Source organism: Muscardinus avellanarius, assembly GCF_963383645.1.
Source record: "Muscardinus avellanarius genome assembly, chromosome: 20".
NCBI lineage: Eukaryota > Metazoa > Chordata > Mammalia > Rodentia > Gliridae > Muscardinus > Muscardinus avellanarius.
This window is the reverse complement of record NC_137806.1, coordinates 18911558-18939439: the sequence shown is the minus strand read 5'-3', so window position 1 is coordinate 18939439 and position 27882 is coordinate 18911558. Positions and strand designations below refer to the sequence as shown.

General features: G+C 47.2%; 1 protein-coding gene across 6 annotated transcripts in view; it reads right to left on the bottom strand.

Moving 5' to 3' along the window:
• The window catches only part of FRMD4A (FERM domain containing 4A), a gene marked incomplete at both ends in the record, with an annotated part of 621402 nt that overhangs the window by 12629 nt on the left and 580891 nt on the right, over nt 1-27882 (bottom strand). For all 6 annotated transcript variants that reach the window (XM_080717053.1, XM_080717052.1, XM_080717050.1 and 3 more), the window contains 6 exons: nt 1691-1858; nt 2583-2820; nt 6201-6257; nt 7794-8022; nt 11887-12009; nt 17029-17162. In XM_080717053.1, the coding sequence (XP_080573179.1) occupies nt 1691-1858; nt 2583-2820; nt 6201-6257; nt 7794-8022; nt 11887-12009; nt 17029-17162 (949 nt within the window). The remainder of the gene's footprint in view (nt 1-1690; nt 1859-2582; nt 2821-6200; nt 6258-7793; nt 8023-11886; nt 12010-17028; nt 17163-27882) is intronic.

The window sequence follows — 27882 nt, the reverse complement described above, 5'->3', positions numbered from 1 at the left end:
GCGTGTGCGTGTGCGTGTGCTACCAGGGATTGAACCCAGAGGCATCCTACCTCCGAGCTCCACCCTCAGCCCTCTGAGTGTGTGTGTTACTGGGGATTGAACCCAGAGGCGGTCTACCTCCGAGCTCCACCCTCGGCGCTGTGTGTGTGTGTGTGTGTGTGTGTGTGTGTGTGTGTGTGTTACTGGGGATTGAACCCAGAGGCGGTCTACCTCCGAGCTCCACCCTCGGCGCTGTGTGTGTCTATGTCTGTGTGTGTCTATGTCTGTGTGTGTGTGTCTATGTCTGTGTGTGTCTATGTCTGTGTGTGTCTATGTCTGTGTGTGTCTCTGTGTGTATTACCCTGTATTGAAACCAGAGGCATTGTACCTCGGAGCTACACTTGTGGCTTTTTTCGTTTGTTTGTTTGAAACAGGGTTTTATTAGGTTGCCGAGAGCCTCACTGGAGGACTGCTGAGGCGATCCTCCTTTCTCAGCCTCCCGATTACTGGGATTACAGGGATGTGCCAACATACTGGGCTTAAAACAGCTTTTCATGTAAAAATGGTTCTATAGGTACAAACAGAATCCTAGAGTCACTATGTCAGACCTCCAATAGTCCTGTTATAGGTAAAAAAAAAAAAGTCCAACAAAAGCCCTATCGTAAGGTTTAACCAAATGTGACCATGAAACCCACCTAAATGGACATCTGTCCTTTGAGATTCTAAAATGGAGGTGGTTCACGATACCCTTAAGAGTGAAGAATGTGGCATTACGTTGTGGATGATCAATTCTGCTTACTCGAGTCCACTATCATTATATATCAGTATCACTGGGACTTGAGTCCACACTATCAATACCCATCAGTATTACCCGGCAGATGCTGGGACCACAGGGGAACTCATGGCGGCCCGCTGGCCACCAGGGGGCGGACGTGAGCACCCAGCTTGCCACTCGGGGTAGAAATGGAAGCCCCACCATGTGGCCTTCCGTGGCCTGCTTGGCTTCTTTTCAGAAAACAGATGTGTGACCCATCGAAGCCTAATATTTGCCTGTTCCTTTACACATTGAGGCATCGGAGGAAGTAAATTCAGAGTAAACTGAGGCTCATTAGAAAGATAGATGAGGATTATCAAGTAAAACTTGTCCCATCCATAATTTTTTTGGGGGGGTACTGGGGGTAGAACCCAGGGCCATTCTACCTCCAAGCTACACTCCTAGCCTATTTTTTTTCCTTTATTTTTGAAACAGGGTCTCACTAAGTCGCGGAGGGCCTCACTAAGTAGCTGAGGCTGGCCACGAACCTGCGATCCTCCTGTCTCAGCCTCCCAAGTGCTGGGATTATAAGGGTGCACCACGTGCACGGCTAACCAATGGTTTTTTCTGGGTCCTGCTCTCCCTGCCCTATCCTGGCCAGCCTTTCCTGTCTCCATTCCTCTATGAAAGCTCAGTCCTCAGCAACTGCCCCACAGCCTGGGGACTCTCCAGCAGCTGCCATGAGTCGCTGGTCATGAACAGTGTGGCCTACAACAGGTCTCTCTGCTCAACCGCATTCACCACTGCCAGCTCAGTTTATTCTGCTTCATTTAAATAAATCCGCCTCGCTGGGGTTCAGCCTGACTAGCTCCCCTGTTATTTGGGCGAGTCCGGGGCCTTTTGTTTTCTTTTTTTTTACAAGTAAGGTTGGGTGGGCTGGCGGCCCAGCGGACTCACCTCGTGGAATGGACGTAGTGGGGACTGCGCACGCGCAGGTCCGGCGTGCAGGGCATGCTGGACTGGGAGTTCCAGTGAGGGAGGCCGCGGATGGGGCTGTTTTGCAAGGAGTTGCTTCCTCCTCCTGCTTCAGTGCAGCTGCCCGTGCTGGGAAAGCGCTTGTGGCTCCTGCGGAGTGAGGGAACCCATGGTGGTCACTGCTGGGCAGGGCGGTGTCTGTCCCCAGGGTGGGAAGCTGGCCGGGGTCCCACCCTGGCTCCATCAGGCTGGTTTTGTGGTCCTCAGCCTTCCCGCCAGCACGGAGTGGGGGCCTTGTCCCTCTGCTCCCCAGCGGAGTGAGGCGAACACCCTTCTTGGCGGTAATGGGCGCGGTGGGACTATATTGTGTGGCCCCAATATCCAAGAGACAGATATTTACCTGTCGGGGCACCTACTTGGAGCTTTAGAAGGTTTGATTAGGGAAAATGAGAAAAGCAGAGTAGACCAAAAATGCCTTTCCCCAATAAACCTCTTTACAATATCAGCCAAGTAATGAGCTGGTAATGGACAGCTCAGCTTACAGCTGTTTGGCCTCAGGATTCTGCTGGAAGACGGTCTTCGGTTCTGAACCACTTTGGGATTCCTATGAGTGGACGCCTGTTTGCCGTTTTGGAATAGCGCCGCCTAAGATTTCCTAATTAATTCCCGTGGAATTTAACAACATTAAAGCCATCTGCCAACACTGAGCCCGAGCCAAAACCTCCACTCCCCTTAGGATGGCAAATCCGCACCTCAGCCGAGTGGGCAGCAGAGGGCGCTGTGAGCACAGTGCTGGAGGAACCGGGCCTTGGGGTTTGGGGATACTTTCCAGGCGCAGACGGCGACCTCAATTGGGCTTCACCGCCCGACTCACCCCGAATGGCTGTGGGAGGAACGTTTCTTGACCTTCTCGTAAGGCTCGTCTAGAGACGACTCGCTCCACATTTTGGGCTTTATGGGTGACTTGTCATAGTCGTTGCGGTGATAGTGCATCTGCCTGAGGCCCTCCAGGGACTGCGGAGGAGGCGGCCTGTTGTGCGAGGGTGGCCGAGGAGGGAGTCCCTTGTGAGGAGACTGTAAGGGGGATATTGTGCTGGTGACCTGAGAGTCTTCTACACAAAGACAGAAACAGAGAGAACTGAGCACGGGTCCTTCCTCCCCCGCCCAGCGCCCCAGCCCGCAGGCCAACCCCACCCCTGCTTTCCCCATCATCCCGAAGACCCCGCGACTCGCCCCAGGAGCCACAGCAAGTCAACTAAACCTAAACTTCAAGCACAATTAAGTGGGAAGAGAGGTGTCGCTTTCCATAAGACATGAAGAAATTCTAAATTTTATTTATTACTGTTAACAAATGATACCAAACAGCAAAATGTACTATTTATTTATTTATTTATTTATTTATTTATTTATTTTTGTGGTGCTGGGGATTGAGCCCAGGGGCATTCTATCTCTGAGCTACACCCCCAAGCCTGATTTTTTTTGTTCTTTATTTTGAATCAGGGTCGCACCAAGTTGCGGAGGGAGGATCTGGGTTCGCCGAGGCTCTCCTCGAACCCAGATCCTCCTGCCTCAGCCTCCCAAGTACTAGGATTACAAGGTGGTTAATATTTATTATATCTTCTTTTTTCCAGGTGCTGGGGATTGAATCCAGGCCCTCGTAAGCTTGTGCTATACCATTGAGCTGGCCCTGTGATTTTTCTCTTAAGACAGTAAGGATCTGATTTACTTTGGGAGAGATTAAGTTCCAGGATGATTTTGTCTGCTTTGTTGACTGGTAAATCCTCAGGGCCATGACGTTCAGCTAACACACAGGAAGTGCTCAATAAACCTGAATCAAAGTACATGTTAAGTGTAATTATCTGCTAATGGGTCTGGATAGCTGTGCTTCCCCCCCCCCTTTTTTTTTTTTAAGAGATAACCTATATTCTCTTTTAATCTGTTCTGGCAGTTTTATTTTGCAGTGCTAGAGATTGTGCTCAGGGGCACTGTACCATTGGGCTAACATCTTAAGTCTTTTCTATTTCTATTTTTTATTTTTATTTTATACCTTGCTAAATTGCCCAGCCTGGCCTTGAACTTCTGATCCTCTCTTGCTCCAGCCTCCTAAGTATCTGGGATTACAGCTGTGTACCACTGCACTTGGCTTGTTTTGATTAATTTTAATTTTAGAACACTTAAAGTGTTATGGAAGGAGAGGGACTAAAGTTTTCCCTGCCTTCAGGGAGTCACGATCCAGCATATGAGTGTGTTAGAGGACTTCTGAGAGGAAGCACGTCCAGTTAGCCCAGGAAACCGCGTCAGTGCACGGTGTGGGGGTGGGGCGGGGCGGGTGCTGTCCTGGGAGATGATCTGGATGGTTCAGCCCACCCACTGTGCACACCAGCCTACTGTGTGCACGCTGTGAGGAGCAAAGAGCCTGGTGATAGGGCTTTGACTCCCAAGTAGAGGCTCTGCTCTGGTCTGTGGGCCACAAGCAATCTTTGTAACTTTTTTTTTTTTTTTTTTTTTTGTGGTACTAGGATGGAACTCAGGGGTATTCTACCTCTTAGCTACACCCCCAGCACTATTTTTTATTCTCTATTTTTGAAACAGGGTCTCACTGAGTTGCAAAGGGCCTCACTAAGTAGCTGAGGCTGTCCTCAAACAGCGATCCTCCTGTCTCAGCCTCCTGAATGCTGGGATTACAAGCGTACACCACCATGCCCGGCTTCTTTGTAACTTCTTAAGCACAGACGTGTAGGGGCAAAACAATCCTGTTTTATAACTATTCACCTGGTGGGCTGGTCCACGGGAAAGGCAGGCATTGGGACTTGGGGGATCAACAAAGGGTGGTGAGAGCTGGGGTAGGGCGGCACTGAGAGGAGAGAAGAGAGCTGCTCTTGCTGGGCTCTCACTCACGGTCAGGCAGGGGAGCAGGCAGGAGCCCTGGCCGCCTCTCCTGTGGTCTTTACTTATTTCCGACTACTGCTCTTTTTTTAATTTTAGTTTTTTTGGTACTGGGGATTCAATCCAGGGCCATTCTACGTCTAATCTACATCCCCTGTCCTGTTTACTTTTTATTTGGAAACAGGGTCTTGGTAAGTTGCTGAGAGCCTCTTAAACTAAGTCGCTGAGGCCGGTTTTAAACTTGCAATCCTCCTACCTCAGCCTCCCAAGTACTGGGATTACAGGCATGCACCACCATGCCTGGCTACGATTGGTCTTTGAACAGACTAATTCCTGGCCTCCCAACTTTGAGGCCTGGCCATCGGCTATGCTTCCACTCCTCCTTTGTCCCCCAAATCAGTAGGGGAAGAATTCCAAGAGAGGAAGAGCCTGCAAGGGGAGGTCGGGGGCACCGAGAGAGCAGCGGCCGCCCTCAGGAGGTCCAGGGGTCTAGGACATGAACTGAGGACGGTTCATCTGCTGCTCCAGTGGCTCCTCTGTTACAGAGGCATCTTACTAATTTATTCTTGCTCCCTCCCTGTGAGAGATTGGGGTGCCAGAGGTCAAAAACAGGGCTGGGGTCTCTGATATTCAAAAGTAGCTACCCTGCTCCCCCAGCAGCCCTATGTCGTCGTCTTCTACCCACATAATGGAGGAGATAATAAAAATATTACAGTCTGATTTCTAACAGCAAAGCCAAGACAACTGGGGCAAATAATCACCAGGCTCTTCCCCACATCAAGAGCAGTCATTATTATTATTGCAATTATCATTATTACTACGACTTGGGAAGGCCTTTTATGTTTTCCATCTGAGTAGGTACTTATCACTGCCTGCCTGAGGTTTCCCTGAAGAGCAAAAAAATTAACAGCCACTTAGTGTATTTCCATATAATTAATGCTCTTGCCTCTCAAAGTTTTGGTCTAATACCCATAGGAATATTTTCAGACATGATTCTGTTTGGAAGTCTTGTTTCCAGTGGGTATGGGGGTGGTTGGTGGTGGGCTGGGGTGCAGCTCTGTTTTTCTAAGATTTGTCCAAGAGTTCAATAGAAACCAGTGAGGTAAGTCCAAGGTTGACCAGATGTCTAAAGGGGAATGTGGCCTTCCCAATTGCTGTGGCCCCGGGAAGGGCAGAGGGCTGGCTTTATTCTTTCCTGTTAGCCCCAGACCCTCCTTGTGGGTTCAGTCTTTCATCTGTGATCCAAATCAGTTTCGACCTGTTTCCTGCTCATCTTATGAATACGCAGAAAGAAGCTCTGCATGGGTTGCAGATTTTCTGGTTAGTTTTAAAAATGCAGTCATAGCTAACTAAAAAGAAGAAAGTGCCATTTACTGAATACCACCTTAAATCTTACCTCTAGGACCCAAGATACTAAAATTCCAAAACATGCGCTTCTGTAGCACTCAACCACTCCCAACCACAAAGTGGCCATGAGGGCAGGAGAGAGCTTTCAGGGGACCCGGCTGCCACCGCCGCCTGGCTCCTGCCTTGACATAAGACTGTCCCCAGCCTGCATGCAGATTAACCCCAGTTTAATCCTTGCAGCAGGAAATGGAAAACTTACCGTCTTCAAGAACGAGGGCATCAGAGAGGGAGCTGTCTTCGCTGGCAATATTCCCATCTGGAAGACAAAAAGCAAAGGGCAAAGCTCTGAGGTTAGCACATTCCTGAAACAAAGCCTATCTGTAAGAGCGGAGTGGGCCCAGCCCCAGGGCCTTCTCTTTGGAATCAGAAAGAGCCCTACAATGTAATAAAAATGCTCTCGGGCATTTCTTTTGATAGTCCCCGTGGTGGGTCCTTAGCTTATTTTCCCCGCCCCTGACATTGCGATATGATCCAGGCTTTGTGTGTTTGTTCTTGTTTGTGTGATGCTGTGGCACAGAGCAGCTTAATATCTACTCTAAAGGCTGCCCGGCCTGATTAAGCCGAGCCATTGTCCCTGCACAAATGCAGGGCATGTAGCAACGAACCAGAGGAAGTCGACAGCTCTTCATCCTTCAAATGTGAAACTAGGGCAGGGAACGTAACTGCTCACATGAAATAAATGGTTTCTCAATGAACCCCTGAAGTCATTAGTAGACAAAACAAGCACGCTAAATACAGACTCCATCTGTCTTATTTTTATAGACACCATTCAATTAAGAACACACCCAAGAGGGAGACTGTAAAATTGCCCTCCCTCTTTCACCGGTGGGGAAACTGAGGCGCATCTAGAAGGGGGAGGGTTGTCCAAGGTTGCTCTGCTCTCCTAGCCAAGGTCCCAAGTCTTAGATTTCAAGTTTATTGCTTTATCTCTTGGAATCAAAAGCTTTTCTAAGAGCTGGACGTGGTGGCGCACGCTTGTAATTCTAATACTTAGGAGGCTGAGACAGGAGGATCCCAGCTTGGAGAACAGCCTTAACAAGTGGTGAGACTCTCATCAAACTATTGAGACCCTGTTTCCAAATAAGAAATAAAATTAGTCTGGGGGTGTAGCTCGGGAGGTAGAATGCCTCTGGGTTCAATCCTCAGTACAAAAAAAAAAAAAAAAAATCTGTGCTAGGAAACTTAAGAACCTTACTAATTCCTAACTCAAATGGGACTTTGCAAGGCTGATCTACCCTTTTCCCTCCCTCCCTCCCTCCCTCCCTCCCTTCCTTCCTTCCTTCCTTCCTTTCTTCCCTCCCTCCCTCCCTCCCTCTCTCTCTCTCTCCTCCACCCCCCCCCCCACCTCAGTACTAGGGCTGAAACCCAGGGGCATTCTACCTCTGAGCTATACACCTAGTCCCATTTTATTCTTAAATTTTGAAACAGGGTCTCACTGAGTTGCCAAGGGCCTCACTAAGTTGCTGAGGCTGGCTGCAAACCTGCCACCTCCCGTCTCAGCCCAAGTACTGGGATTATAAGTGTGCGCTGCCATGCCTGGCTAAGGAAAACACTATTTCCATAAGGCAGCAATGTAGAGAAGGCACAGTTTTCCAGAGGCTTTATCCACACTCCCCTCTCATCTGTGGATGTGAGTGTCCTGAGTTGCTAAGACCTGGTATCGGGTCTTAGTCACATCATCTTTGGATGGACAGTGAGGCCCAGGAGCTGCCCGGGCTGGGCCAGAGCTGGGCTTGGCGCCTGGCCAGCTGAAGCCCTACTGTGGGGGGACAGGGCGGCGGGAAGGACTGACCATCAATGACCAGCGACGCCCTCTGCGTGGGCTTCTTCCCAGACTTGACGCGGTTCTCATTGACGGCGTTTTCTATCTCCTGCAGCTTCTTCAGCGCGTTCAGATACGAGGTTTTCCTTTGTTTCTTCAGTTTCTTGCTGACGTTGGGGTCGCTGGCGAGGCGGCGCGCGGCCTCCGTGATCTGGGACTGAATGGCAAACTCGCGTTCCAGGCGCTCCAGCTCCGCTTCCTGGGGAGGGGAAGCCAGGGTTTACACTTGGGATGCTGAGCAGGGAGGCCCGCCCCACCCTCGCCCACGCCGCACCCCGAGGTTTCACGTCCACGGCTTCTAGCCAGCTTCAGAACACCAGCCTCGGTGGGAATCCAGACCTCCTCTGACTGCCTTTGCCTTTTCATTGAGCATGGGAGGCAGAGTTTCTTTCTTCCTTCCTTCCCCTCTCTCTCTTTCTTTCTTTTCTTTTTTGCATGCTGGGGATTGAATTCAGGGGCATTCTGTCTTCAAGCTACACCTGCATCCCTATTTTACTCGAAAACAGAGTCTCACTAGGTTATTCAAAGTCTCACTAAGTTGCTGAGGCTGGTCTGGAACTCACGACCCTCCTGTTTCAGTCTCCCAAGTACTGGCTTTACAGGTGTACACCACCACCATGCCTGGCTCCATTTTTCCTTTTTTTCTCTTCCCCAGCAAATCTTGGACCATCAAAGCTAGCTCTCAGCAGCACCTGCTTAGCTCCGACTTAGAGTCTGGGCTGCACGCTGTCATGCTAGCACAGGGGCAGCAGCCAGCAGCGCCTGAGTGGGTAGGAGAGGAGGACATAGCCTCACACCTCACAGACCCCATGCACAGGCAAGTGCCTTCTCCTGACACCCCCAGGTGGCTAGGGGAACCATTCATCTTGTTCTAGGAGATTCACAGTCACGCGGGGGTTACACAGAGCTGATCTAAGCAAGTAGGAGGATAGCACCATGCTTTCTGGAATCAACGGGTCTCCTATCTGGTGGCCCCGTAAAACATTCTTGCCTCTGGGCCTGATGTGCCAGGCTGGATGCTTCCACCAAGGACAGGGCTCTTCGCCAGATTTCATTGACTCTGGGGCACTGTAAGCTCAAAGGGAGTAGGCACCAGGAAAGGCAAAGGCGAAGGCTAAACGGAGCTGTTTAGGGGAGAAGAAACTTCTTCTATATCCTTCCAACACCAGCTGCATCTGTTCTCTGGCAGGGAGAAGAATATCAAAATGGACTTCTGCCCAGGGCCTTGAGTCAGGGACAAAGACGTTTCTGTGAGCTTCGGCTCCACCAAGCAGCTGTTCCCAGGTGGTTACAATAGCCTTGGCCTGAGACACTGGCCCTGCATTTGGTGGGAGCCCAGGACAAACCTTGATACTTCAACCAGGACAAGGACACTTGTCTTGAAAATGGTCAGATGAACTCCTGTTCATCAATGCACATCTCTAGAGTGTCCACAGAGTCAGGATGGGTCTCTTCCTGCCCTGGAGAACTCCACAGAGTTCTGCTACTTCGGTGCGGTTTCTTTGTGTGAATTTAGACACTGCAAGGACTTGGATGCAGAGGGAGTTCTCAGGGCATTAACGTCAGCTCTTGCAGACAAAAGGTACAGTGGGACCGTGGGAGCCCAGCGGAGCAAGCGGGCAACTCACTAAAAGTGGGATGCTTCTTAAAGTTGAAGTACCAGGCATCTGCCCACCAAGAAGGGGAACTGAGGGTCCTCAGGGAGGTCTAATGATGACCCGGATTTGAAAAACACCTGATCAGATGGCCTCCTAAATCACACCCCTCCTCTGACAGTTCACCTCTACTTTGAGCAAGCAATGTGGGTTGAACATCAAGTATGTGCTAAGGGCCATGCATTTCATATACTAGCTCCTTTAATACTGGTAATAAAGCAGACACGTCAGCATTAGGAGCTCTATTGCAAACAAAAAGAAAAGAGGAGCCAGTCAGTCAGACATGGTAGTGCATGTCTGTAATTCCAATACTTGGGAAGCTGAGACAGGAGGGGCACGGGTTCGAGACCAGCCTCAGCAACTTAGTGAGGGTCTCAGCCACCTAGCGAAGCCCTGTTTCTAAATAAATAAATAAGCAAATACAATTTTTTTTTTTGTGGTACTGGGAATGGAACCCAGGAGCATTCTACCTCCAAGTTACACCCCCAGCCCTATTTTTTTTTTTTTATGCGGGTCTGGGGATGGAACCCAGGGGCATTTGACCTCCAAGCTACACCCCCAGCCCTGTTTTTTATTCTTTACTTTGAAACAGGGTCTCAATGAGTTGCAAAGGGCCTCACTAAGTAGCTGAGGCTGTCCGCGAACCACAGTCCTCCTGTCTCAAGCCTCTCAAATGCTGGGATTACAAGCATGTGCCACCACACCCAGCTAAATAAAATATAAAAATATTTTTTAAAAAAGTAGAAAAGGAAAAAGCACTGCTTGAGTTCGTTTTTTAGCACTCAGATGTGTGCGCTGGTGTCTCAGGAACCTGTAACTACAGATCTTAGGAGCTTCTCCAACACTGACATGGTCCCCAGGGCACCTGAGTCCCACTCTGAGTTCACCATCATACAGAGTCTTCACCGTGCCACATGGAATGCAATTCTCCAGGTCCTTCCTTAAAAGACTAAAAATAAAGCCAGCCGTGGTGGTGATCCAGGTGCTTGAGAGGCTAGGAAAGGAGGATCTGCAGGTTCGAGGCCAGCCTCAGTCACTTACCAGGGTCTCCCTGCAACCGAGTGACACATCGTTTCCAAATAAGAAATAAAATAAGAAATAAAATAGGGCTAGGGGTGTAACTCAGAGGTAGAATATCCCTAGGTTCAGCCCCCAGTACCCTCCCCCATGACTAAAAATACACACCGTTCGCTTTTTGGTTGGCTTTACACTCTGCCCCTCTTGGGTTCTGCATTCACCAGCATTTTAATGACAACTCAGTTCAGAAGATACTTCCTCTCCATGACCCTGAAGCCTAGGGTATACCTACCTGCCTTTTCGCTTGTTTTGGAATGAGGCGGGTATTTATTACCCAGATAGAGACTCAAGGTTTATTTGTTCCTCCCAATCTGAATTCTCTAGCTTATCTCCCACCAGTAGTGTTTGGTCCAAAGAGGATTTAAAAATATATACTGAACTATGGTTTCTGCAAACAAACAAGTGAAACTGGGACAGACCAAGCATTTTGTTCTTTCTTTCTTTTTTTTTTTTAGTGGTACTGGGGTTCCTGGAAACCTTTCTATCTCTGGGTTACAGTCCCAGACCTATTTTATATTTTTATTTGGAAACAGGGTCTCTTAAGCCAGCGCGGCTGGCTTCGAACCCGCACAATCCTCCTGTCTCCGCCTCCCAAGCGCAGGGATTACAAGCGTGCGCCACCACGCCCGGCGATTTTGTTCTTGTTCTCTCAAACATTTTAGCAATCAGGTGAATTAAGACAATGCAGGTATCTTTCTGCAGCCAAAGAAACCCTCCTGCCTATAGATACCATCTGAATTTTCTTTCTTCTTTTAAAGATCATATATTGGGCTCTCCATAACAAAGGGCTGAGAGGCTGTTAAAAAGACAATACATAAGAAGACAATAATAATACATGAGTATTATTGGAATGTTCTCCCCAAGCTTATTTTAGCCACTTGCAAAGGGCCTATTGTGTTAGATAAACAACTTCAATAAAAACTGGAATGCCTTCCGGGCCTGGTGGCACACGCTTGTAATCCCAGTACTTGGGAGGCTGAGACCAGATGATCGGAGTTTCTCAGTCAGCCTCAGCAATTCAGTGAGGCCCTCCGATACTTAGCGGGGCTCCGTTTCCAAATAAAAAATAAAATTGGGCTGGGATGTGTAGCTCACAGGTAAGAATGCCCCTGGGTACCCAGTAGCACAAACAAAAATAAGTGGAAAAAAAAAGAAAAGAAAATGGATGCTCATCCTGTCGAGGGGAACCACGAACCACCAGTTTACTCAAGGCAGAAGGAAAGATGCCAGCATTGGGTAGGAGTGAAGAAGTCCTTACACAGAACCCGGGAGCCGAAGGAGCAGGAAAACAAAAGTAACTTGAGAGCCTCCATCAGAAAGGAAGAACGCACCTCTCCTTTGGGCAGGATTTTCTGTTCATCCAGCTTGAAGGCTGTGCCTACTCTTCTTCGAACAATGGGCGGTTCCTCCCCGGGATCCAGGGGATATTCCACTGGCAGTTTGCCGGTGAGCTCCTGCGTGTGTGAAATAGCACTTGGAGTGATTGAGTCAGAGCAGAGCACATGCTTGAGACACACGCGCGAACACACACGAACACACGCACAATTCTCCCCAGAGCTAATGCAGAGAAAACAAACATCAGCACCAAGCGCTTGCCTAAACAACTCCAGAAACGAAACGGCATCTCTAAAAATGCATGCGAGTGCTTCTTCCTTTACAGAGGAGAGGCGCTTTGGAAAGTTGTCCCCCACCCCCAACAAAGGCACTTTCTGTTAAGTAAAGTTCCCTGGGCATGGTGGCGCAGGCCTATACTACCAGCACCTGAGAGGCTGAGACAGGAAGATCACGGGTTCAAGGCCAGCCTCAGCAACTTAGTGAAACCCTGTTTCACAACAAGAAATAAAACATGGCTGGGAGTGTAGATGAGGGGCAGAATGCCCCTGGGCTCAATCTCCATGGCCACAAAAAGGGGGGAAAAAGTACCTTGGGCTTTCATAATATTCCAATTTTACTCATTCTCTAATCTCCCAGTGTCTCCGGCATGCCCACCACGTGCCAGGAGAGGCCGCATGGCCAGGAAGCAGCCGTCACACGGTGTCTCGGGCCCTCCTACCCTAAACCGGGCTCCACTGCATCAAACATTTCCCCCAAGATCTAAGTTTAAAATTACTTTGAAATAAGTTTCCTCTCCTCTCCCCCTACCCCCACGTTCTCCCCCCACCCCCCGGATTGAATCCAGGGGCATTCTGCCACTTAGCTATACTCCCAGCTTATTTTTTATTTGGAAATAGGGTCTTGCTGAGTTGCTGGGAGCCTCACTAGGTTGCCGAGGCTGGCCCTGAACCTGCGATCCTCCTGTCGCAGCTTCCCAAGTACTGGGATTACAGGCATATGCCACCATGCCCAGTTTACTACATGATTGGAAGATTGGATATGGATAATAATTCTTCTACTCTGGCGAGCTACTGGAGGAACAGGCTGAACTTAAAAGGCACTAACCCATATTCAATGAGGAGTTTTAGTAGAATCTGGAAATCTGTTTTATTTTGCCGGGACTACTTTGAGCTCTGGAAATCTACTTGTGGGTATAATCACCGTGCATTCAGCTGACAGTCCCTCACGGTGACAGTGACCCTGAGCCAGGGTTGGTCCAGATGCGAATCAGGCTCTAGATTGGTGTGTTGCATCTGGGCTGAATAAAGATCTCTTTGAGTCGGCAGCTAACCCACACTGTGGATGCTGGACATCAAGTGCAAGAAGTCACTCTGAGGGACCAGAGAAGGCCGGGAGAGCCACTGTGTCCCTTCCAGGGCAGGGTGGGCCGGCACACCAGGCCACGCCCACTTCACGCTCCCATCAGTGCGGATGCTGCTCAGAGGCTCACGCGACTCTGACAAAGAGGGGCAAAGACAGGTGTCCTTCTGGGGACACCTGTGCACACCAATAGCTTCTTGTGGGGTGGCCCAAGATACATAGCCCAAGAGCAGGAAGACCCAGCCATCGAGAGGCCAGCATGGCCCCTTTTTCTGCACTACTGTGTGTCAAGGGCATGGTGTGTGTGTGTGTGTGTGTGTGTGTGTGTGTGTGTGTGTGTGTGTGTGTGTGCATGCCTGTGAGCGCACACACCCACTCTCCTGGGCCCCTTTCTTTCTGTGTTCAAATCACTGGGAAGTGATCCTTTGACTTTCATTCCTCATTGTAAGCATTTCAGAGCACAATGGCCAACTATTTGAGTATAAAACACTTTGCAATGTTCTCCTCTGTTCTTTTTTTTTTTAAATAAAGTTCAAATGTCTCCTAAGCACTTATGTGTTTACTCAGCAACTTTTATATCTGCTCCCCTCAAAGTCTGTCTAAAAATATCCCAACCCACTGAGGGTCTAAGATTGCCAGGACTTTCTTTTTTGTACCTTGAAACTTATAAAAGGAAGGGGAACGTTGTGAACATCGCCAGGGATTTATAACTCTAAAGTGCTTGTGGTTTAAAAATATATTTTAAAAACGAGGCTACTGATTTTTCACCATCTGCTTGAAGGTGCCCAAGTCAAGGTCTTGATTCTCAAGATATTTCATCTGATTTCATATGTAACCAGAGCCGCATGTGGAGAGGTAATTTAACGCACGGCTGTGGGGCCTCTGTTTGGCTCCTCTCTTTATATTCTACCCAAAACTCCCTAGAAGTTGACCTCATTCTGGCTGCCTGGCTCCCCTGGGGTCACACATGCTTCAGGACACTCGGAGCTGAGGGAGCTTTACATGTGAACACAGGGTTAGCAGGAAGGCTTTCCAGTTCTTTACTGCAAATCCGTCAAGAGACTGGTGCCAGCCAGCACCCCACGCCCACCTGTAATTCCAGTACTTGTGAGGCTGAGACAGGAGGATCACAGGTTCCAGGACAGACTCAGCAACTTAGCAAGACCCTTGGAAACTTAGCGAGAGCGTGTTTCAAAGTAAAAAACAGAAAGGGCTGGGGATGTAGCTCAGAGGTACAATGCTCTCCTAGGTTCAATCCATAGTATCAAGATAGATAGATAGATAGATAGATAGATAGATATCCCTCTGGAAAAAAACAAACAAACAAAAAACCAATCAGGAACAGAGGCTGGCTTCTCCTTGGGCTCCTTCTTCTGCTCAAGTTATGCTTTCTGTTGTCCACACTCTAAACAGTGGGCACTTTATTTTCCTTATTTTGTTTTTTGTTTTCAGGAGAGACACTGAGACTTTTCCAACACAGGCCAACCTTGCCCTGACATGTTTCTAATATTTTCTGATATGGATTCACTGCTGGGGTTGAGGGACTTTATCCTTTCTTAAAAACAAAGCATGGCTTTACAAATTATTAAAGGCAGACACCAAAATCCATGCTTTTTTTTTCAATCCTTCAAGCATATTCTTAAAAAAAAAAAAAAAAAAAAACTCGTGCTCATTTTAACAGTATCACATAGCACCTTCCCCCAGCCAGGCCGACTGCTTTCCTAAGATTTGCAATGGATTTGTGCTAATGTGGTTCTGCTTTGAGTAGGCTCCGGTTTAAATCAATCCAGACCATAATTAAGCCAAGTTGAAGTGTAACTTGATCTCACTCTGTGGTCCGCGTTTCATTCTTCCTGCTGCAAGGCATTATTATTTGGGGGAGGGGAATTCTAAGTCTCTTGGAACCTCTTTCGTTCCCATTTTAGTTTTCCTTTAGTTGGGGACCTCTTTATTCTTTACATTTTGGAGGGTTTACCAACAGAGCCCTTTGTTATGCTATGTAGAACACAATCAGTCCCAGAGAGCGAACGCGCGCGCATGCACGCACACACACACACACACACACACACACACACACACACCCCGCAATGTGTGCTGTGCTAGAAAAAATGAAGTCTCCAAACACTGTTAGCAAAGAGTCACAAACTAAATGGAAGAAGGTAGAGACCGACAGTTCAACAAATAAGGAAGTAGAATGTAGGAGCCTCTATGTGCTCATGAGAATAGAGACTAGCAGTCAGATAAGGTGGCACACGCTGGTGATCCCAGGACCTGGGAGGCTGAGACAGGAAGATTGCAGGTTTGCAGTCAGCCTCGGCAATTTAGTGAGACCCTATGCAACTTGATAAAACCCTAGTTCAAAAATAAAAAATTAAATAGGACTGGGGTGTAGCTTAGAAGTAGAATGTTCTTGGGCTCAATCCGCAGTACCAAAAAAAGAAAATCGAGGCTAGCATAGACACAAGTTTGAGGAAATACTGCTTTAGGTATCACTAGGATAAGATTTAAACCTATCACGGGGATAAGATTTGATTTTTTTTTAAATAAAGGAATTTAAAAAAACCCAGTAGAACCAGGTATGGTGGTGCACATCTGTAACCCCAGTACTCGGGAGTCTAAGACAGAAAGATTTTGGGTTCACTGCCAGTCTCAGCAACTTAGCGAGGCCCTCTGCAACTTAGCAAAACCCTATTTCAAAATAAGTAATAAAATAAAGTTGGGGTGTAGCTCAGAGGTTAGAATGCCTCTGAGTTCAACCTCAACTACTACAAAAACAAACAAGAACAAACAAGAACACACAAGAAAGAAGAAGAAAAAAGAGAGGGTGGGGGAGAGGGAGAGAGAGAAAAGAGAAAAAAGAGAGAAAAAACCCCTCAGCAGATGGTGAGGTCTCCGGGGGATTCCTGTATACTTTGACTGGCATCCTGCTTTCCTTCTTGACTTCCAAAGCTGCTTCCAACATCCAAAGACAAACTCAAAATATCCTCAAGAGAGGCACAAGCTGCCTGGACAAGAAACCCAGGTGCCAGGGCTGGGGATGTGGCTTAATAGTAGAGCATTTGCTTAGCATGTGTGAGGCCCTGAGTTCCAATCCTAGCACATAAAAATATATATAAGTAAACAAATAAATCAACAAGTCCAGGTACTGTGGGTGGGGATGTGGCTCAATAGCAGAGCATGCTGGGCGTGGTGGCGCACGCTTGTAATCCCCGCGCTTGGGAGGCGGAGACAGGAGGATTGCGCAGGTTCGAAGACAGCCTCGCTGGCTTAAGAGACCCTGTTTCCAAAAATAAAAAATAAAAAAATAGTTATGGGAGTGTAGCCCGGAGGTAGAAGGGCTTCCAGGAACCCCAGTACCACCAAAACAAACAAACAAACAAACAAAAATAGCAGAGCACTTGCTTAGTATGTGTGAGGCTTTGAGTTTCAATCCCAGCACCATCAAAAAGATAAAAGAAAAATCAACATAAATAAATAGATAAGTCCAGACACAAACTCTCAGGAAGGAGAGGAGGGACCAAGCCTTTACATTCGATAAGGCCACACCATACGGCTTGCCGCTTGGTCTCTGGTGTGGTCTTGCCAGTACCAGTACCGGCTTTACCTGGCAATGGTGTCTCCTCCTTGTGCACTAGCTCTGCGGCTGATGTGAATGTTTCCAACATCTGCAGGAGCCCTTGCCTTCCGGGGAGGCGCTCTGCACCCTCCCCAACCTTGCCTTCTGTCCGTACTTAAGATTAAGAGGATGATGTCACTGACAACGGGATTTAACTGCTTACCGCCTCCCGGAGACAGAGTCGCTTCAGTTCCTCCAGCCTCTGGCGTAGGGTTTCCTCCAGAGCCTCCTGCCTGGACTTCAAGGCGGCCAGCATGTCTTTCTTGGCCGACTGAGAGCTATCTGATTCCTGAGAACCTGTCAATAAACAGCAGGGTTACTAGGCCAGCTGACAGAGGGACACACATCTGGACACTGATGAATTTAACTGCAGCTCACACTGTGGCCATGGGATTTGCCCCAGGAATCAAGGGAGTGTGAGATAAAACAGGTGCCCAGAGTTCCAAGCGCGAGGAGTGGATTCCAGAACTTCACGGACTACAGAGCTAGTCCAGGACTGGAAGGGAGATAGGTGCTCCCGAAAAAGAAGTTTGTCTTTCTCGCGCGCTTGTGTGTGTGTGTGTGTGTGTGTGTGTGTGTGTGTGTATAGGGGCATGGGGGTATTGAGGAATAAACCCAGTGGCATTCTACCTCTGACCTACATCCCTAGCCCTATTTTACTTTTAATTTTGAAACAGGGTCTTTGATAAATTGCTAAGGCTAGCCTTGAATCTGCATTCTTCTTGTCTTAGCCTCCCAAGTACTTCGACTGCAGGTGTGAGTCACCATTCCTGACATGTATAAGAACAGTCCATAAACTATTTAAACATAGATAAATCACTGTTATGCATTTTCTTTGGACTTTTCCCTAAGAATATATATTTTAAGAATAAAATTAAAATTTTATCAAATAGTTTTAACTTAATGCTGTATCATGAGAAAACTCCTTCTTAGTAGAGGCTGAACATATTTTTCCAAGCTTTCCTGGAGAGAATATGATACAAACTGTTGATGACACAAAAGGAAAATACACTGAAGTGCCAGCGACAGGTATCAGTGAGGCCGAAGAATAACTTCTGGGCTGCAAGGTTTGGATCCTGGAAACTGGTTTCGTGAGTGACTTTTTCCAATTTGATGGGTTAGAAAAGGCACATTGGCTTCCTTTTGAAAGAGGACATTCTGATGATTACTTTTTTTCTCCTGCCCATGATCAACCAAACTCTTAGAAAGAAAGAGGAGTCATTAAGTGTGGATTCAGGAGAATCAGACCACGCTATGGACAACAGAATCACACCACCTCAGTACTCAGGGGGATTTATCTATAAAGATGAACAAGATCTCTACAGTGAAAATTTTAATACTTTGATGGAAACAATTAAAGACCTAAATAAATAGATATACTGTGGTCATGGATTGGTAGACTGACATTTTGAAGATGTCAATTTGTCATGAATTAAACAATATAATCAATGCAATCCCAATAAAAAGTCCCAGAGGAATTGGGGGGGGAGTAGGAGTTGTACTTCTATATGAGATGACTAAATTTTTTAGACAGTTAAGTGACCCAATAACAAATTTGAGAATAATTTAACTGGAACCCCCAAAGTCAATGATTTGGTCCAGTTTCGTCCAATAGTAAAAAAGGCAGCTCAGAGTTATATGGCTAGAAAGAACTTCTATGCCTTTGTTTCAAATAGCACTGCTATACTTAGACTCCCCCCACCCAGATATACTACCATTCTTTTGTTTAAAGCCTCTGAGCAGGAAGCCCATGTTCCCTTAATTACCACACATCTAGACCCTTACAGCCATAATAATGAAGAACTTTCAATGTATAATTTATTTTGACATGGGCTTCTGACTTGGGCTTCATCCCTTCCTCAGCTCATTTGAGCTCAAAACTAAGAATATCTGTTGGCTGGGTGTGGTGGCACACATCTGTAATCCCAGTACTTGGGAGGTTGAGACAGGAAGATTGTAAGTTTGAAGCCAGCCTCAGCAATTTAGTGAGACCCTGTTTCCAAATAAAAGATAAAATAAGGCTAGGGTGTACTTGGAGGTAGAAAGCTTCTGGTTTCAACCCCTAGCATCACACACAGACACACACACACACACACACACACACACACACACACACACATACACACATACCACTATCTTCTCTCTCTCTCTGTCAGTACCATCCAAATAAATATTAGCTTGAATGAACAAACATTCCTGGTTATATACTGGATATTATAATTAAATTACATCTTATCTTAGTTTAAAAAAAAAAAAAGAAGAAAGAAAGAAAGAAATCTAGTGGGCGTAAGTTGCCCCTTTACTGAAGCTGCTTTCCAAGCCCTGGATCTTGTTTGCCACTCTCTCCTGGATTCTGACATGCTTCAGGTGAAGGTTTCCAAATTCAGTAGTAAACTCAGGCAAACGCTGGATCCCTGCCGAGCCTCCACTCCCTCATCAGTCCCCTATACTAAACCCGTATGGTGTCTCACTCATGTAACACATCCCTGGGTATTCTTGTGGGTGCACCTTTTTGGAAAAGCTTCTGTTTTTCTACCTCCATAAGTCAACTGCCCTGTGCTTATCGGCATCGAGCAATCTTCAGTCTCTATCCATCTAATGCAACGTGGCTAAATCATTATAAATCTTCATCTGGGTCTCTTAGTAATAGCCACCAATCCCATGTGGAGGCACAAGATGTAATGAGGCACCCTCTATTCCATCATCTAAAAAATTAATAAGACGTAAAATAATACTGGGGAGGAAGTCAGACTACAGATGTAAAAAACAGGCCTGGGGAAACTTGGGTCCAAGGAGATTAAAGGATTTCTAGCTCAAGTGAAAAATTCATTGTTTTCCCATTCACCCTTGCCTAACCTCTCAATAGGAAATGATGACTTATGGAGTCAGATCTAAGAATTAACGATGTTTAAGAATGGCAAGAATCACAAGCTAAGTTCTGGGAAGTAAAGCACACAATTCTTGCATGATTGGGTCTCTACTTATGGGATTAAATATCTGGCCTTGAGTTACAGGGCTCATTAATGCTACCTAAATTATTATTACTTATAACAATTAACCTAAATATCAAACCCACTAAGACAGGCAAGAGAGTCTTGTCAGGTTAGATGGTTCCAGAGGCCTTTTCTGTAGGTAGCTGGCACCACTAACAGTGGCTGGTTCTGCTACACACCTTTAGCCTGGAAATTTCTTCAGGAGGAATATAATACCTGAGTGGAATCCCGACAAGTAACTGAGCCCAGCTGCCACGGGCATGCAGATTTCCATGTTAGTGAGAACTGGATGGCTGAGTAGAGGGTAAAACAGGTCTGGATTTGATGGAGTCTATGCACTAGGTGTGTGAGCTTTTGATAAGTTACCTGCCCTCTTAAATTTGTGGCACAGACCAAATGAGATAATGCGATACAGCGCTTATTACTGCCTGGAGGAGGTAAACCCTCAACCCGGTATAGGTTAGCATTAGTGTGCCAACAGGTAAACCTTCAGCCTAGTATGGATTTAGCCTAAGTGCATGTGTGTGCATGTGCATGCATATGTACACACCCTAGTCAAATTAGAGAGAGAGAAGTCATTGAAACCACCTTCTCCCTAGAGCTCAAGGAGCTACTGATCAAAGAAAAGAGCTTCACTCTGCACTTCAGTGTCTGACTTGAGCTCCAAAGTTCACCCTAAAAAGGAGCTATCCGGGTGTGGGCAGTGTTTTCAAACTCTGCTTCCTGAGCCGCTGGGTTTGCAGATATCCCTCTGGGGCCTCTGAGGATGGAGGTGGGAATGGGGCCGGGGAGACTCAGGGGTCCTGATGATCTTCACTCCATGCCCCTCAGCCTAGAGCAGCTCCACGTTAACCCGTTTCAGGAAGCTGGGTTGTCAGACTGCATTTACAACGAGGTCCCATTGCCTTTTTGTCTTGAAAGAGAATCCACAGTTCTGGGGCAGGGGCTCATGGCTGCTCAGTGTCAGAACTTGTGTGATGTGTGCCTGTGGGTGGTGGCTTGCCAGTAGGCATACATGGCCGCCATAAGAGGGCTGGCCCAGGGCCCAGTAGCAATTCCACCAAGGGAAGCTCAGAGGGCATCAGGAGAGGGACCCACACTGCTCTGTGATGCTCAGCAGGCTTCCCAGCCCCTCCGCAGACCGCTAGAGAGTGGCTGGATGAAACAAGCCTGCGAGGCGGCCGGGAATCAGGTGGTGGAGAGTCACTCTGTGGCTGGTCACCTCCATCTCCACAACTAACAGAACAAGTCCCAGAAGAAAGCAAGTGGGAGAAGAGCCTTGGGCACAGGTCAACAGGAGTCAACTAAAGGCTCAAGAGGATACAGGAAGCCTGTAATGCCAGTACTCAGGAAACTGAGGCAGGAGGGTCACAGATTTGAAACCAACATCAGCAACTTAACAAGACTCTCAGGAACCTAGCCAGACCTTGTTTCAAAACAATAAATAAATAAATAAATAAATAAATAAATAAATAAGGCTGGAGCCATGCATGGTGGCACATGCTTGTAATCCCAGCATTCAGGAGGCTGAAACAGGACTGCAGTTCACGGATAGCCTCAGCTACTTAGTGAGGCCCTTTGCAACTCAGTTTCAAAATAAAGAATAAAAAGCCGGGCTTTTTCGCGCAGGTTCGAAGCCAGCCTCGGCTACTTAGTGAGGCTCTCAGCAACTTAGTGAGACCCTGTTTCCAAATAAAATATAAAATGGGTCTGGGAGTATAGCCTAGAAGTAGAAAGCTTCTGGTTCCACCCCCAGTGCCACCAAAAAAATAAATAAATAAATAAATAATAAAAAATAGAGCTGGAGGTGTAGTTTGGCGATAGAGTGCCCTTGGGTTCCATCCTCAGTACTGTTAAAAAAAAAAAAAAAAGGTTCGGAGGTGTAGGTGTAGGGTGTAGCTTGGAGGTAGAATGTCCCTAGGTTCAACTCCCAGTACTCTCTCCCAAAAAGGAGCATAAAGAAATGGTTTTAGACACAAAAACAATTTCAAATAAGCACCTAGACTTAGAGAATGGACTAGAAGCTCTATGATTTCTTTACTGCTAGTTATCTGACCACATAAATGTCCCTGAATGGGCACAGACTCTCCAAAGGCTGTAAGTTAGCCTCCTGGGAGTGACACCAGCGTATACATCTGTTCTCTTTGAGAGGGGCAGGGGCTGGTAGAAGACATCTATATTCTCATCATGCATCTGCTACAAAGCAGGGCAAAAGCTCACTAACTTCTCAAAGCCATCAACAGCATGCCCGAATGATGAGGCCCAGTGATTCCTCCAAATTTAATAATCTATTACTTAATAAACAATGTAGGGATTCACTTTTGCCCCAGCCATCATTTCTGCAATTTGTGCAGAAGGAAACCTATCCACAGCACAGTCTCCCTTCCTCTTTTCTTTGCTACCTGAACCTCTAGGGAAGATGAGCGTTCTGCCAACTTTCTTCTCATTTCAGTTACTGTTGTAGCCTCCTGGGGGTTGCAAGGGCATGTGTAATTACCAACCAGTGTCTAAAGGATTTACCTCTTCCTCTTATCAACAGGCCAAAGCAAATATTTGTAAGCATGAATGCTAAACAGAGTTTAATCTGAGCTGTCCTGAAGATTAATGAAGGGCTGGGATGTATCTCAGTGGTAGAATGCTTCCAGTGTGTGTGTGTGTGTGTGTGTGTGTGTGTGTGTGTGTGTGTGTGTTTTCAATCACTAATACCAAAACAGGGGGTTTCTGGCTTTTACTTGGAGTTTGCAGCCCTGTACCAGAGAGCCCCATAATTTAAAAGAGGAAGAACGCTGCACAGATAGGCAAAGAAACGTGGGATGCCGGCAGGTGAACCTCTGCAGCCCTATCAATTCGGGAGGCTTAGGAGTTTTTATAGAATTCCAAAACAGGAACTTTCAACATGCTATACTTCACTTGATCCTCTTAGAAACATTATCCCCAGGTCTACAGAGGTCATGGGGGAAGAGAGAAGCAAAACTGGGATTCCAACTCGGCTGTGTGATCTGTTTCATCTCTTGAATGGAAACTCCCTGAGGATGGGAACTTTCCCACTTGGGTCACTGCTTGGTTACTATGGTAACACTGTGCTGCTCTCCATCATATCTGTCTCCTGAGCCCAGGCTCCTTTCATAGTACTGCATGGGTCAAGATGAAGAAGAAGAAAGGAGGAGATGGAGCCAAGGGGATCTTTGGGATCTGCCAACAAGACAAGAGAAATCTCTGGAGCGCCTTCCATGTACAAGATGGTACCGGAGACATGAAGAAAAGACAGGCTCCCAGTCTTTAGACAGCAGCCCACTAGGAGGAGGCAGAAGACAAGCAGAGAGCCCGGAATGGAAGAGGCTATGGCAGCCAGAGAAGGCAGAGCCTGTAGCCATCAGCCAACTGGGTAACTAGCTTGGACTACGGATCCTCCTGCTTTGAGGGGCTTAAGGTCTCCCTCTGATTTACTGCCAGGAACACCGATATCAGATTAGTTCTCTAGTAAACCTTCCCTCCTAGCAGTGCTCAATAAACATCCAATCATATGAATGATGCTAGATTGAAAATATAATCTTTTAGCCAGGTGCAGTGGCACATGCTAAAATACCAGTACTTGGAAGGCTGAAACAGGAGGACCACAGGTTTGAGGTCTACCTCAGGAATTTAGCCAGACCCTGTTTCAAAATAACAAAATATAAAAGGGCTGGAGATGTAGCTTGGAGGTGAAATGCCCCCGGATTCTATCCCCAGTATCAAAAAATAAAATGTAAGCCAGGTGTGGTGGTGCACACTTGTAATCCCAGTACTCAAGAGGCTGAGACAGGAGAATCACAGATTCAAAGTCACCTGCTGCAACTTAGTGAGACCCTATCTCAAAATAAAGAATAAAATAGGGCCGGGCATGGTGACGCATGCTTGTAATCCCAGCATTTGGGAGGCTGAGACTGGAGGGTCGTGGTTTGCTGCCAGTCTCAGCTACTTAGTAAGGCCCTTCACAACTCAGTGAGACCCGGTCTCAAAATAAAGAATAAAAAATTGGGCAGGGGGTATAGCTCGGAGATCAAATGCCTGTGGGTTCCATCCCCAGACCCGCAAAAAAAAAAAAAAAAAAAAAAAAAAGAATGAAATAGAGCTGGGAGTGTAGCTCAGAGGAGAATGCTCTCTTGGGGCCAATCCCTAGTCTGTCTCCTCTCCTCTTCTCTCCTCTCCTCTCCTCTCCTCTCCTCTCCTCTCCTCTCCTCTTCTCTTCTCTTCTCTTCTCTTCTCTCTCTTCTCTTCTTTCTCTCTCTCTCTCCCTCCCTCCCTCCTCCCCCCCCTCACAAACACACACATACTACTAATACTACTACTACTAATGGTAATAATGGTTTTTTTGTGTGGGTCTGGGGATGGAACCCAGGGGCATTCAACCACTGAGCTACACCCTGCCCTATTTTTTATTCTTTATTTTGAAACAGGGCTTGCTGAGTTGGGGAGGGCCTCACTAAGTAGTTGAGGAGAACCACGATCCTCCGATCTCTGCTTTCCAAATGCTGGGATTACAAGCATGCGCCACCATGCCTGGCTCAATAATGTTTTTGAATTTGATTATTTATGATCACATTTCAATCCTAATGCCAAGGGGCTTACTGAAATCAGTTGCCAAGCCTGGCGTGGTGGTGCACGCTTGTAATCCCCGCACTTGGGAGGTGGAGACAAGAGGATCATGCAGGTTCGTAGCCAGCCTCGCTGGCCTAGGAGACCCTGTTAAAAAAAAAAAAAATAGGTCTGGAAATGTAGCCCGGAGGTAGAAGGGTTTCCAGGAACCCCAGTACCACCAAAAATAAATAAATAAATAAATAAATAAATAAATAAATAAAAAATGAAATCAGTTGCCAATCATCTGGTCAGCAGGTTGAAGAGAAAGAGCTGATCATAGAGAAGATAGTCTGTATCCAAATATGGGCAGAGGGAGCATGGATGGTTTGCTCAGAGTCAGAGTCATTTCAGAGGATGCTCCTGGAGGCGGGAGCCATTGTCTCTGTAACCGCTTGCTTCCCATTTTCTGGCCAGGAGCTCCCGAGGCCAGGCTGCTGGCAGCTGTACACGAAGGGCCGGATGTGCAGCCCCCAGCAGATAGTGGCCCTTCTTCCGGCCAGCACGTGGGAGGGTCCTCGCTCAGCTGCAATGGAGAATTTGCCCAAATCATTCCCAAGATCCCAGGTGGGCGCTGGGCACCGGATGTGATGTGCATCCCACTGAGGAGGCCGTGCCAGGAGCCCAGTCCTATGTTTTTCACACGGACGGATGCTGACTAGCGCTCTGATTCCAGAAAGCAGAAGGGTGCTTCCCAATATGGAAGGAGGGGGAGTTCAAAGCAAATTTTGCCCCCCAAAAGAAAGAAACCTGGTGTCCTCAATGTAAGGGAAGGAAATGGCAATCTGGTTGTTTAGACCTTTAGAGGAAAAATAAAAAATAACAACAAGATAAAGGCGGCACATTCCCAGCAAATCTGTACGTGCCATAAGGAAAAGTTCTGGCAGACATCCAGGAATAAGTATGGGGTGAAAAGATGGAACTCTCCTTTATGACAGTGAGATGTTTATTTCCCCGGCAGATCCTCAAGGATGAGTTCCTTACATCAAAGATGTCCACGGAGACCCCGCCAAAGGATGCTGCACCCCATCATTTGATGCAGGAGCCGCCAGGTGCTCTGGGACCGATTCGGAGAAACCAATGTGGGTTTGAATATGAAACATGCGTGCCGTGGCGAGCTTTCCCTCTGGCTTGGAAATTTTAGAAGTGAAATACTTCACTTAAGGGAGTGCTTGAAATCAAAGCTCTTTGAAGAGCAAACACTTTTTGATGGAGGCCGGGGTCTCTGGGGAGTATCCATGCCTCAGTGGAACTTTGACCAAACAGTAAAGAATATAAACGTCGTTTAAAGGGGCAGGTGAGGGGTGGACAGGGAAGGAGGAAGGGAGAGGGGGAGGGAGGGAAAAGAGAGGGGGCAGTTAAAAAAATTAACAGCATTTAGTAACATATCCAAGTTGAAACAACTGTTTATAACTCATAAAGTTTCCATTTCTTAAACTGAGAAAATGACCTATCAGGCTCTAGGGTTGTTATTCCATTCCAATATGGAGGTTTGGAGATTAACCGCAAATCTCAAAGATCTGTGTTCTGTTCTCCCAGCAAAGGGGAACTGGGACAGAGTTTCCTTAAATGGGAACAGAGAAATGCCTCTGAGGTGACATTTCGACTCCAGTACTGAAGTTTCATCATCAAAACGCTGTTCTAGATCACGTGTCTTTCTGCCTTGATTCTTTTATGTAGGCAAACATCCCTTTACTAGTAATACCAAAGGGCACAAATATAGCTGATTTTTATTAGTTTCTTTTCTTCCCCCCTAAGATAGGAGCAGAAGAGGCAAAATTCTGTCTCCTATTTGATTGTGACTCGGGCCAGGCCTGCACCAACGAGTCCAGAAACATCCATTGCACAGAAGAGCTTTCCCAGGCCTCGCTGCTGCAGGGCCCAGCATAAACACACCCTGGCAGCGCCCAGTCGCTTTGACAAGGCCTGGTGGGCTGTGCCCAGTGGCTGAGGTTATGGCCAAAATCAAGGCTCCTGGAATCTTGCTCATCGTTAGACCTAAAAGGAGAAGCAACAGGCGGCGGGTGCTAGAGCACTTTAAAAGGCAGAGAGAGAGATCCAGGAAGGAGGCAGAGTAGGAGCAAAGAAAAAACGCAAAACAAAAACCATGGTGTGATTTACAATCAGCGTAGGGCAAGCGCATTTTGAACTCTAACCATCCAGCTGGCAGGCGCCTATCGGATCACCTCTCTGTATGGAGCGATGTCAGATAGCTGGCATCCTCATTGTTACGTTGGTTATTAATAAACTGCCTCACAATGGAAGGAAGTGCTTGCGTTCAGAGAATGAGAATGTGTGAATAGTTGAGTAATGGACGTGGCCTGATCCCAGGCAAGGCCGGGCTCTGCTGAGCACAACATGTTTTCCCCCAGAACGGAAAGTGGCGGAGACACTGCCACTTTCAAAGTGGTGTATGACAGCAGACCACAGGTTTTCTTTCCTTTTTCTTATTAAAATCAAATATCCATTACCATATTCTTTACATTGCACTGAGGATGATTCAACTGTCACTTCATTGACCACATGGTCAGATTCCTACTTATTTATTTTATTTGTGGTACTAGGGATCGAACCCAGGGGCATTCTACCTCCGAGCTCCATCCCCAGCCCTATTTTATTTTATTTTTTATTTTGAGACAGGGTCTTATAAAGTTGCTGAGAACCTCGCTACATTGCTGAGGCTGTCCTCAAACCTGCGATCTTCCTATCTCAGCCTCTCAAATACTGGAATTACAGGCATGGGCCACCAATGCCTAGGTCCAAACTGCTATTTGTGAACACAACGTATCTCTTTGTCTTGTAGGTGATGGGTAGTTTGTGCTCCTATATTCCCATTTAAAAGGCCAACAGTGGTCTCATCCTTCCACTTAGAGAGGATTCCCAGGAACTTTTGTGTTTGTTCAGTGCATCCAGTCACACGGCCCTGAGAACACCAGGTATTTCCTAAACAGATTTTTTTTTTCAGGTCTGGTGATAAAACCCAGGCTCAATTGACCTCTGAGCTACACCCCCCTGCCCTGTTTTTCATTCTTTATTTTGAAATAGGGTCTCACTAAGTTGCAGAGAGCCTCACTAAGTAGCTGAGGCTGTCCGTGAACCACGATCCTCCGGTCTCAGCCTCCCAGGTACTGGGATTACAAGCGTGCGCCACCACGCCCGGCTTCCTAAGCAGGATTGTGCCATTTTCTTTAAAGAGGCAGAGAGCAAGAACACACCTTGCTCAGCCGTACGCGCCTACTACACTCCTAATTGTTCTGTGACATTAATCCCGGAAAGGATGCTCAGAGCCCGTCTTGGACAGGCGATGAATGGGCCTGTGTCTTTGGCCACCCAGACAAGCGCAGTTGTTGTTGGCTATGTTGTTCCTTTGTTTCTCCCCTCCTGTCTTTCCAGGGATTGCAAGTAATGGG